This window comes from Arvicanthis niloticus, chromosome 1 (assembly GCF_011762505.2).
Source record: "Arvicanthis niloticus isolate mArvNil1 chromosome 1, mArvNil1.pat.X, whole genome shotgun sequence".
Taxonomy (NCBI): Eukaryota; Metazoa; Chordata; class Mammalia; order Rodentia; family Muridae; genus Arvicanthis; species Arvicanthis niloticus.
This window is the reverse complement of record NC_047658.1, coordinates 47,537,555-47,550,255: the sequence shown is the minus strand read 5'-3', so window position 1 is coordinate 47,550,255 and position 12,701 is coordinate 47,537,555. Positions and strand designations below refer to the sequence as shown.

The window sequence follows — 12,701 nt, the reverse complement described above, 5'->3', positions numbered from 1 at the left end:
TTAGTTGTTTGTTTGTTTTTCTTTTAGGTGCATAACCCTTCCACAGTCTGGTCCTAATTTTAAAAGGAGGTGATGAAAGAGGTAGGCCTTGCCCGAGAGATGTTTCAGTAAAGTACTTATTGTGCAAGCAAGAGATCTGAGTTCCTAATTCTAGCACCCACATAAAAAGCCAGGCATGGTAGACTAGATCTGTCACCCTAGTGCTGGGGTAGAGAGAAGAGAATCAGGGTGCTGCCCAGGCAGTCTAGGCAAAATCAAAGAAACAAACAAGCTCTTGTTTCAGGACAATCGAAAACCTTTCAGGTGGAACAACAGAAGTCACCCTGTATTGGCCTCTGTCCTTCACTGGTAAGCATTCTACATATACGCCCAAAAGAGCAGAGAGTGCAGCACAGTCCTAAGGGGTACAAGCGGACCACTCCTAAAGCCCTGCACTCAGCCCTCAGTATCACAAAAGAAAGGGGAAAGAAAAAGAATGATGGACAGAGAAGGAGACAGCATGGACCAGGCCAATCAGGAAGAAAATTAAAATGTGAGGGAAAGACAGGCAAGACATCCAATGTCTAACGATTTTAGAATATACTGGAGAGACGTGTAGTCGGCAATTCTTAACTTTCAAAAAAAAAAACCTTTTATGAGTCTCTGGTCAGGGTATATGGCTCAAGATGGCTGCAAGGATAGCCGCCTTCTGTCGGCTCCCCATACCTTCCCTCAGGAATGTCCATAAGTCCGCTGTATTTAAAGAGCTACAGATCCCACCCTCAGACTCTTGGTAAGGATTCCACAAGCAGAAAGAGCAATGAACAGTCTGTTATGAGATTTGTCACTCATTTCAGGCTCACTACCTTCTTACCATAGGCCAGTTAATTTGCCTGATTCCTCTCTAATGTACATACTTCGTTTATTCATCTGTTGACCAAAATTTAGGTTACTTCTCTTCTACCTTTTAACTTTATTTGGGCCTTTAAATAACTGACATAAAAAAACCCCTGCATATTTATGGTGTGATTATTTTGACAGGTGTAGACAGTATAAATCAACATACTTAACATAGTCATCACCTTATCCACTACTTTTTTTTATAAGAACGTTTAAATCTCTTTTTGAAATCTTCAAATATATACTATTATTCTGATACATACTATGTAACACAGCTGAATCATTTTTGTTTTTGAGCCAGGGTCTCTCTACATAGCCCTGGATAGTCTAGAACATCCTATGTAGACCAGGGTGCCTCAAACTGTTCATAGAGACCCACGCACCTATGCCTCCCAAGTGCTGGGATTCAATGTGTATGCTACCATAACTACCTGACAGCTGAATCTTAAGGACATTGTATGATATTAAAGAAACTAGATGCAGAAGGACAACTACTCTACCTTCTGCTTATGTGAGGTACTCAGAATGAGGAGTCTTAGAGAAAGAAAGTAGAACAGAGGTTGCTAGGGGGCGGGGACAGAGTGAATATAGAGCTAGTGCTTCATGGGTACAGGGTTCCTATGTGAGTTCATAGAAGGTTCTAGAAATGGATAGTGGTGGTAATTATATCACTGAGTTATGTAACCAAATTTGTCCAAAAGAGTACAAGACACAGACAGACAGACAGAGTCCCTACAACAGAGAGAGGAAAAAAAAATGACCTCTCCTGATCTACCACCATGGCTGAAATTCTAGCAAAACCTACTAGCATTCAACTAAGACTGAGAGAATGAGGAGAGCCACATCTACTTTTTCACTGGGCAGCTGTGACTCAGCACTTTCCTTGGCTTTAAACCAGTGACTACCCAGAGGAATTCACTAAGGCAGAGGGACCTCAGTAAGTGCTCACGCTCTCATCAAGTTCCTCTACTTTATCTCTCGAGTAGACTTCCCCTCACCTTCCCCGTAACATGAATCGCTAGTGATCTTCAGCTTTAAAATAAGTAAAAATCTCCAAGAGCAATTACATGCCAAATTTCAAATCCTGCTACAATAACTGTCTTGTGACACCCGGGTTCAAACATAATGAAGCTGCTGCAATCATCTTACTTCCCCATTTGGATGGCGGTCCGTAACAAACTCCACTTCCCAGCAAACACTCAGCTGTAACATCAACTCTGGAGGAACTGCCTTTGAGAACAGTAATAGTTGTTCTGAGTTAATTGCTTCAATTTTTAGAACAATGCAGCCCTCTCTGAAACCATGAGGCAAACAACAGAATGAAACTGATCACTGGCCAGACGGTAAGCATGGAGGAATAGAATAGACTACATTCTGGAATGTGAGACTCAGTGTCCAAAGCTCATCCAAGATGAAGGGTGCCCTTCCTTTCCACTGCTGCATCTCAGCACCACTGTAAAGCTGTCCGCAAAGACATTTCTGCCTGGCTTGACTGGGAAAGCTGTAAGCCTAGCAAATGAAACAACTGCAACAACAACAACAAAAAGAGTTCTGCTTATATAACTGTAAGTTGTCTTAACTCCTAAGCCCTCTCCCTGGTCCTTCCCGAGTACTTTGTTCACATGTGACTAATAATGACAAGGAAATCCAACTACATGAAGTCTGACTCAACAAAGGATAATATCTGAGAATCTGGAAATATGCCTCAGTTTACAAAGAACCTCTCAATAGTAAAGAACAGGGAACCAATAGAGTTTTGGCTTATATGATATGATAGAAAAATGAAGATCATAAAACTAGCAAAATATACTAAGAAAGAAAATATTCTAATGAAGAAGCATTGGCTACTCTAAAGCATTTATTCCTCTATTTATAAAGGAAAAAGCCATTCTTCAATGTTTTGACTAGTAGTCTTCCTTCAAAATAGTCTTTAAAGAAACACAGAACTGAACCCAAAGACAAACAGGATTTCCTACTGCATATTTCTACAACAATGTAATTGCTTTTTAACTACACTCATAATAAAATACTTCTCTTAGCTTTAGTCACAGAAATTGCATTCAAACCAAAATTCAACCTTTACCATATTTTATATACAATTATAACATCTAACTACTAATTTCTAATTATCTTGTTCATGTCTTGAAGACATTACAGGAAAAAAATGTAGCAGAGTAAAACTGTTTCCTCCTCTGCTTGGTCATATAATCGATACACTAGTAACACTACACTACCTCCACAGACAAGATTTCATTGAGTTCTCAATAAAACACAAGTGGCAAGAAGCAGTGAAAATAGAGACAAGAGAAAGAAAAATGGAAACATGACTCACGCTGGTCTCTGACAATGAAGCAGTCAGCAGGAGCAAACTTACAGCCCTCAGTCAGCACAGTCGAGGTGCAGAGCCAGTGGGCTGTACTACTCTGAAATATGGGGTGGGGCTACTGACAAGAGAGGACCGGGAATGGACACTTACTCAGTCAGAAGCTGGTGAAGCTTGTGATAACCTCGCTCCAGTGCTAGGCTTACAGGCGTTGCCCCTTCCTTGTTGTGGATGCTGAGAGCTCCACGGCCACCTGGCTTCTGTAACAGGAACCATGTCAACCGCAGCAGCCCAAGCCGCACAGCAAAATGCATCAGGGTTTCCCGAGGGCCACCATCTGTGAATGGGGAAGAACACGATAATAAAAGCATGTAACAACTACCAACAAAGATCAAAACCCCACAACAGAAAAAGACCAGTCTAGGCAGATACCGTTGCCTTTAAGTATCCAGCATCTTGAAGGTCATCTGTAACATGCAGCAAACAACTTTATTCCAGGTAAAAATTGCCTTTCAAGTAAAAACAAAAATAGGGCTAGAAAAAATATTATGACAGAAAATCTTCAACAGGAGACAAATACCCACATAGAGAACCAAGCCATTTCTGTGCTTTTTCAGAGAAGTTGATACAGGTGTCTCCACTATGCTCCTTCTATTAAAAACAACAACAATAGAAGTAAATGCAGTTCCTTGGATCTAAGGTGAACAGTTTTCAGGACTCAGATGGGTATAACCTGAAGGGTATAATTACTTTTTAAAGAATGCTCAGACAGGAATTGGCTAGTTAAACACTACAAACAGGTTAGACTTGTTAAGTGCACACAGGTCTTTAGTCCCTCACACTAAGGGCATATCAAATTGCTGGCACTACCAGCCTTGTGTTTGCTTAATGAGAATACGAAATGAATCTTCAGGTACAATGGATGAACTGTAAGACTACACTAATAACTTTAGGAGAGAAAACAAGTGCTTGGTTTTATTTCACTAGAAATGAAGGATCCTTCTTGGCATACTGGGTCATTAAGAGTATGGGTAGGATGAGAAAGGGCTTCAGATCAGGCAGAAGTGGGTCCAGACCTGGTCTTAACCACAGGGTGGCTAGGCATGGTTCATTTGCTTCTCAGAGCTTCACTTTCCTATCCCTGGAGCAAGCCACTATCCCCTCACTGAGAGCTGCTGTAACAGAGAAGAGCAGGTGAAATGCTAGACTAACAAACGCCTGGCTGTAGGCTTTGCCTCCCTTTTCCTGCCTCTGGCCCTGTTCTTGGGCTTCAGAGTACACACTAACTTCACTAGCAACACTCTTTCCCTAGCTCACCCACTTGTGTGAAGACAGGTGCTAGGACCATAGCATTCTAGACTTCTTAAATGAACCCAGTGTTTTCCTTTTGTCTGAATTTTCAGATGCTTTTCTATGTGGATATCACAACAGGAGTCAACAATAAAGTGCAATGTTTTTTATAAACATTTTTTAAAAAGAGATTTAGTTTCTTTGGGGCTGGGAGACTTTTCATGTGAGTGCAGTGTCTGAAAGAAGAGGGAGCTGGAGTTCCAGGTAGCTGCAAGCCACTAGACCTGAGTGCTGGGAACTGACCTCAGGTCCTCTACAAGCTCTTAACCACAGAGATACCTGTCCAGTCCCAAATGCACTGTTTCCTAATAATGTCACCCATGACCAACATAAATTTCATTAAAAGCAAATGGTCTTTCATATTTTTTTCTCTCCCAAATCCTATTTATACATGGATCAATTCAGGATTTGCTACATGTACAAGCAGTGATGGAGACCGAAATCAATGCTTCAGGGACACAGCTCAGGAACAGAATGCTTGCTGAGCAAACATGTGGGCTGGGTTTAATACTCAGAACTAAACCCTACTCCCACAAGAAACCAGAGAAAATACTATCCTTAAGGAAATAATTATATTTCCAACCATAAATTTTAATAAACATAGCCTCTGAGGAAGTGGCAATGCTAGAGAAAAGGCAGAAAACTCTCAGCAGGATTAAATACTTCTGCTTGTGCTTTGTGCCTCTCACAAACATCCTGACAACCTTATCAAAACACCAGAGTGCTAAGCACTTACAGACCAGGAAATATGTGGGTATTTTTTTTTTCCAGAGCTGGTTAATTCTAGCCTTATCAGGTAATATGTCCTTAAAGTAGCTTCCTTTCTAGCCTCTACTCTTTCAAGTTCCTTTGTTCTGAGTCACCATAAGGTGAGTCACCATAAGGCCCAACACCTTAGGTCATGGCTGTTTTCAGTCTCACTCCCCATTTTCTACTATCATTTAAAATATAGGTAGTTCAAAAAAACTATGCAATCACCAGATACTCAACAATTTAAGTCCTACAATGAATATCCTATCAATGTATTTGTTTTATCAACTATCTTTTCTTTCAGATACTCATTCAAAGGAAGCTGAAGACATCAGACTAACTTGATAGGTACCACCTACCAAGAATTCAATACTGGAATTAAATGACTAAGATACAGGAAAATACAAGTATAACATTTGATAATTTTTCAAGGCAATGTCTCACTCTGTGGCTCTGCCTGTCCTAGAACTCACTATAAAGACCAGTCTGGCTATGAAACGCAGAGAGATCTGCCTGCCTCTGCTTCCTGAGTGATGGGATTAAAGGCGTGCACCACCACCTCCAGCCCATTTGATACCTGGATTGTGAAACTCCCATCAAAATGTAGGCGTTATGAACATCAAACCAAGTTCCTTTATGCCCTTTTCTGGTCAAGGCTTCGTTACTAGAGCCAACCCGTTTTGAATTGTTCATGGTTTTTGCCTATTTGAAAAGTCCACATAGATGAAATGCTATAGTAAATGTCTTTGTATAAGGCCACTTTCATCTTTCCTGAGATTTTCGATACAGCTGTCATATGGTGTTCCATTTTACTGTTTAGTAGAGCCACTTCATACACATATCTCAGATTGATTAAATAACCATCCATCCTTTTTTTGTATTTTACTGTGTTTTCACACAAGTCATGTGAATTCAAAAGAGACGTGGCAAAGGGCAAAGATGGAAGTATAAGTGGAATTTTATCCAGGCTGCTCTGCTCTCACAGCATGGAGCTCTGCCATTATCCTCTACCTCCAAACTGCCGTTCCTCCTCCTCTCACCTCAAGTTTTATACTTCACAATCAGTTTCCACTTGCTGTGGTTCCCCAGCCCATGGTTCTTGGTGTTGTTCTGTATTTGGGGAGTTATTAAAGTTCTGTGGGGTAGGTTGGAGGTGCTTCTAGGCCTGGTGACCAGGGAGCTCCCAGGGTCTATCTCCACCCAGCACTGGGGTTAAAGATGGAAGCCACTACACTTGGCTTATTACGGGGTGTTGGGATCCAAACTCAGATTGCCATGCTTGTACAGCACCGTTTTTATCCCAAGCCACCTCCTCAGCCATCAACTTTGCCTTTAGGTTGCTAGCTAGATTTCCTACACGGTCACTGGGTCCTTCATTACAACAGGAATTTAATAGTATCACGAGCATCAGAATGCCCCTGTAGTCTTTCCAACTCTTCATCTTTGTCCTCCTGGCTTTTCTCCTGTACACTTAGGGCTCCAAAGTGTTACTTCTATGATTCGTTTTGGTTGTGTTTTTTTTTTCCCACTATATTAGTTATTTCTTCCAAAGTTGCGATCAAAATACCTGACAGAAACAACTAAGGAAGGAAGGCTTTATTTTGCTCTTGGTATCAGAAATTTCAGCCAATCACAGCAGCGGAAACAGCAGTGCAAGGATGTAGCCAAAGCTTATTCACATGGCACTACACAGAGCAGCAGTTAGGTCTGGGCTGGCACCAGGAATATCTCCAACCACCTGCCCTTAGTGATCTCTCCTACTAGCAAAGCCCAATCTCCTAGAGGCTCCATAACCTTAAAAATATCACTCAAAAAGTGTAGACCAGTCTAGATTCAAATGGTAACAAGCACACTTAAATGCAAAGGTCTATCGTGGCTTGGTTAAACCACAGAGGAGGAGAGCAGAAAGGTCTGTAAGTTCCAACTGCTGTCTGCTTTCATGCTGAATGCACTTTCACAAAGCCGCTCATAGCTTCAGGAAAGCTCAAGTGCCCCAAAGGCATTCAACCACAAGGGGTCTGATGGAAGATTTTAATCTTTTTCAAGTTATATTTCCTGAATAAACAGCTGTGAGAGTGTCTGGGTGGTATAATAGTCAAGGACTGTATGTACTGTTCCATCCTATCAATGAATCCAACAAGCCTGCCTCACAGCTCTGTTTGAACCTGTAGCTGTGAGATTCCAAAGTCGCCACCTTGTCCACTTCTGGCCTATAAATAAATCTGCAGACCCACAAGAAGCAGTCATCTTCACACTGCATGAGGAATGGAAATATCCTTAACAGGCAGAGAAGGGCTCTGAAGAAGACTGAGAACTATGACAGTAACAAGCCTCGGAAGCAGTAATCCTTTCAGAGTTTAAGCTTCGCTGCTGGTAGGTAGGTACTGTCTGTCGTAGAAGCCCACAGTTATCAATCCTTTGCAAGACAGGGAGAAGTCCAAAGCAATCTTTCTATATTTTCTTCTTTTCTTCTTTAGCAAAGAAGACAGCTAGAAAAATAGGCAAAGAAGTAGAACAAGGACAGACTTAATATGGAAAGCTATTGAACATCCTGAAAGGGCTGTGGTAACTAAATCAACCACATGATTAAGGTTGAATAGCTACTAACCAAGGTCAACCAGTGAGAATGCAGAGCCTGTGCTTAGGGATTCTTCTTAAGTCTGTCATCATTCCCGTTACCAAAGCTGTGGGTATGGCTACCACTCTCAAAGACACTAACAACTCAGTTTCAAGATGGACATACTCACTAGCATGTGTTTCTCCTGGCTTTATGTGCAACAAATATTTAATGAGCCCATTCTGCTGAGAGTGAAACTGATTGCTACTCTACCATGGTCTTCCAGGAGAGGAGAGACCACTCAACTTACCACTCTCCCTAACCACAGAGACACTGAAGAACTAAGGCAATTAAATAAGATCTAAAAATTGAGGGGAAAAAAAAAAAAAGAATGTCTGTTCTGCACACCTCACCTTCCACTCAGATGAACCTTCATTACCTGCACTCAAGAGAGCATATGCCAAAAATCACAGTGTGGAGGCTTCCTTATATAAACTCAAGATCAAGGAACATGTGGAAGAAATAAAATGGACAAGTGCTGCAGAGGTGGCTCAGTGGTTAAGAGCACTTGCTGCTCTTGCAGAGGGCCTAGGTTCAGTTCCCAGCACCCATAGGGCTGCATCTGTAACTCCAATTCCAGGGGATATGATGCCCTTATCTGGACCTGGTGAACACTGGGCACACATATGGTACAAACATATACACCCAAGCAAAATACCTGTATTATAAAATAAAAATAAATGAAATACAGCTGGGTATCATTGTGCTTACCTTTAATACTAGCACTCTGGAGAGAGGAGCTGGTGGATCTCTATGAATTCTAGACTAAGCTAGTCTGATCTCCATAGTAAGTTCCAGGACAGCCAGGACTACATAGTGAGGTGCTGTCTCAAACGAATGAGTAAGTAAATAAATAACACAATCTTTTAAAGAATGAAAAACAAATTTCTCCTTGCTCAAAAGACTATCTTCAGCAAAAGTAAGAGCAGAGCAAAGCAACCCCACTGCTCTTTGCAGACCCTTCCTCTTAGGACTGACCCATTTATCCTTTCATGAGACTTGCTACTGACCCACAAGGGCTTATTAATGTTTCGTACCTTGAAAAGATAATAAGCTAGTTGTCACTGTATATTTAAACAACTAGCCGGCTAACCAGTACGCACTACCAGGCTATACTCTTGTCCACTTTATTGGTGAAATAATTAAGCAACAACTAATGTTTTCCACACACTGTCATAATAAAAACAAGATATAATGAGTTAACTCCAGTTCCCTTGTTTCTTCCCATTTAAAAAAACCCGAAGCTAAGCCAGGGCTTCTTAACTTCATGTTCATGCCTGATGTTCAGGAGGGCTGTGAATTTGTTACCATGTAAATGCTTATGAGTAGGCAGCTATATGCATTTTTTTTTCCTGAGGAGAAATAGGAACTAATTTCAAAGGAGTCATTGACTTGGGGTGAGAGTTAGGGTGAAGAGCACTGCACCTCAACAATTAATGAAAGGATTACCATAAATCTTTCATACCTCTCTTGTACAGTATTAGAAGTATTACTGTGGAACAAAATTTAACAGCAAGTGGCTCTCTTATATAACAAGATGTCCTGTCTATCTCTGTCTCATCACAGACAGAGATGGTACCAAGCTTGTTTCATACTTCCTTCCTTTAAAATATATTTCATAACTATATAAAATGACTGGTATAAACAGATTATTCCACTGCAATCATCCTTTAATAGCAAACATAAGCTCTTAACTTTTGTTCATCTATCTTGATTATAACCAATGTTCCTAGATTCTAACAGAACTGAGCAAACACTACAGACTGATTGAGAGCATTCAAAATCAGATTCATGGTTGCTGCCATTAACTTACACACTTTTTAAAACTAAGTATCTTTATAAGTTTTATTCAGTCAGCTAGTTTAGTAGGTAAAGGCATTTGCCACCAAGCCTGGACAGCAAAGTTTTATTCCACAAGCTCATGTGATAAAGAGAATTAATTTCCTGCAGTCTGCCCTGACTCTACATGTGTGCTATGGTATGTATGTATATGTGTACACACACACACACACACACACACACACACACACACACACACACACCCCACATAAAATATATTAAATATTTTACCTTACATTTAACTAGTTCAGTTACTTTTGAGTTATAGTTACTATTTAACATGCAGATATACAGTAAAATTCACTTTGGGGAGAATTCTGAGTTTTACCACGTGGATTAGTATTCTATAAGCTACCACTAAAACAGGCTGCAGAATAATTCCAATATGCACAAAGAATTCTCTCATGATAAGAGTATAAAGTCAGACCTTTTCCCCACTCCCAGCTTGTGGCAATTACTGACTTTTAAAATTAATTAATTAATTAATCAATCAATTAATATTAAGTTTTTCAAGACAGGGTTTCTCTGTATAGCTCTGGGTATCCTTGAACTCCCAGAGATCTGCCTGCCTCTGCCCCTGTACCCTGCCCTCCATGCTGAGATTAAAGGTATGAACCATCACTGTCCAGCAAAATTTGTGTTTATTTTAATAATACTTTTTCAAATATATAAACAGACCTATGTACTATATAATCTTTGGGAACTGACTCTAAATTAAGCACAAAGCAGTCAAAGTACATCCAAGTCCTTGTACATACCAACATTTTGTTCCTTTCGATAGCTGAGTAATGTCCAATTTTATGTTATATCACAATTTGTTGGTATGCTCACTCAGAGGGAGGGATGTGAGCTGCTTCCATTTTTTGGTGGTGCATGATTAAGCTGCTGCGGCACATTTGTTTATAAACATTTTGGTGAGGATATGCTTTCATTTTCATTTTTCTAGGGTAAATACCCAAAAGAGGGATGCTAAGTGATACAAGAAACTACCAAACATCTTCAAAGTTGGCATTTCCACAGGCAGTATGAGAGATACTATTCTGTAGCCATGTCTGAACTTCATAGTTTTAATTTTAGCTGCTTCTGTCAATCACTCTGGGTACTATAACAAAATGTGGGCATTTTAAACAATTGGAAAAAAGTGATTCTCATTTTTCCCCTCAGCTGTCCCAAACTGACCACGAACTTGCTATGTAGCAGAAGGTGGCCTTGACCTTCTGTTCCTCCTATATGGACGGGAATTACATGTGTGCTTCATCACACCCAGTTTATGAGGTGCTGAGATTGATCCAAGTATTCATTCATGTTAGGCAGCCACTCTACCAACTGAGCCACATCTCCTTTGGCTTGTGGTTTCAGTTTGTGAACTGGTTTCACTCTTTATGGGCTTAATGTGAGGCAGCAAATCATGGCAGACCAGCACAGTGGAACAAAGCTGCTTGCCTCATGGTGATCAGGAAGCAGAAAAGGGAAAAGCCAGTGACATAAAATACTACTAGCACATCCTCAGGGATTGACTTCCTTCATCCAGGCCTACATCCTGAGAGTTCAACCAAGAACTCATCAATGGATTAATCTCCTAATGAGGCTCTTACCCCATGATCCAAATATCTATCTCTCAATAACACCACTAACTGGGTCCCAAGCCCCCTCCCCCCTAATTGCCTATGAAATATTTCATATACAAACCAATATACTCACTGTTAAATGTATGTAATGGTATCATCTTGTGGTTCTATATTTTTCTATAATTAGCCTATAAATTAACCTTTTCTAGTATCACTTTATACTGCAGAAAGTCTAGGAGTAGTAAAAGTACACAATGAATTAAAGTTTCCCAGTTTCTTCTGATCAAAGACCAGGAAGGAACAGACTAGAGAAATGACTCAGCAGTTGAGAGCTCTTGCTGGATCTGACAGGACCAGAGTTCAATTCCCAGCCCTCATGCTGAGAAGCTCACAAAACCTAGTATAGTATATACATATATACATACACAAATATATACACATACACACATGCCTGGGAATTGGAGGGGCTGTTTAAAACCAAAAAGACATGTAGCCTGAGGCACAGAGCTTCTGACTTGTGCTTCTCTAACTATTCTTTTAGATTATGAGAACATGACCAAACTAAGTCCTGGGCACTCTTTAATTTAAGTAAGACAGAATAAAAGTGTAATGGTAATTGTTCCCACAGTGACACAGAAATGGCAGGATCAGGAACAATCAGGATCCACCAGTAAGTACTCTGAATAGGTACAGAGGATCTAAATGTCACATATTTAGATCCTAATGTCTTGGCAGTGCTAAGATAATTTGTGTGCTATGTGGGATATTTATACATTTTTCTCAATTGTATTTGCTCTAGGACAGAAGTGGAATGTTATTTATGAATCAGAAATATTTTATTAAAAATATACATATTAGTAATTATAAAATTTAGATATCATTTGCTATAAGGGCAATTATATGGGAAAATCCTTGCCTAATTAGAGGGATTTAATGTAAGTATTTATTGTAACAAGGTTCTTGTTTTTTTAATGCAATCTTTTAAGAACCTTTATATGGAGTCATAGAATCAATACCCTAGTGAAAGAATTGCCGAGTTTCTCAATGTTTACCTTGAGCTCATGCTTCTCTGACACACTCCTCTACTACTGCTCCCAACAACTCCACAGCATTTTTACAGAACCTCACATACAAAAAAAAAAAAAAAAAAAAAAAAAAAAAAACCAACCCTATAATTATAATTTTGTGAATAAATAGCAAAAAATTACTCTGTTACTCTCATGAAGCATAAATCAACTGCCTTGCTTGAGCATTCAATCCAGACAGAGATGTGCCAGTCTACTTAGGCTATGCCCCTGGGAGGAGAAAATACTCTGTGCAGAAATTCTAGTTTACTCAGCCACTGAAGAGGCTTGAACCACAGTGGTTGTTTAAA

The 12,701-nt window shown here is 40.1% G+C and overlaps 1 protein-coding gene across 9 annotated transcripts in view; it reads right to left on the bottom strand.

Moving 5' to 3' along the window:
* The window catches only part of Akap13 (A-kinase anchoring protein 13), a 290,953-nt gene that overhangs the window by 162,048 nt on the left and 116,204 nt on the right, over positions 1 to 12,701 (bottom strand). For 8 of the 9 annotated variants that reach the window (XM_034496611.2, XM_034496621.2, XM_076935986.1 and 5 more), the window contains exon 5: positions 3,356 to 3,539. In XM_034496611.2, coding sequence (XP_034352502.1) covers positions 3,356 to 3,539 — 184 coding nt within the window. Of the gene's footprint in view, positions 1 to 3,211; positions 3,329 to 3,355; positions 3,540 to 12,701 lie in introns of those variants that run through there. The other variant, XM_076936023.1, reaches the window with a different exon arrangement.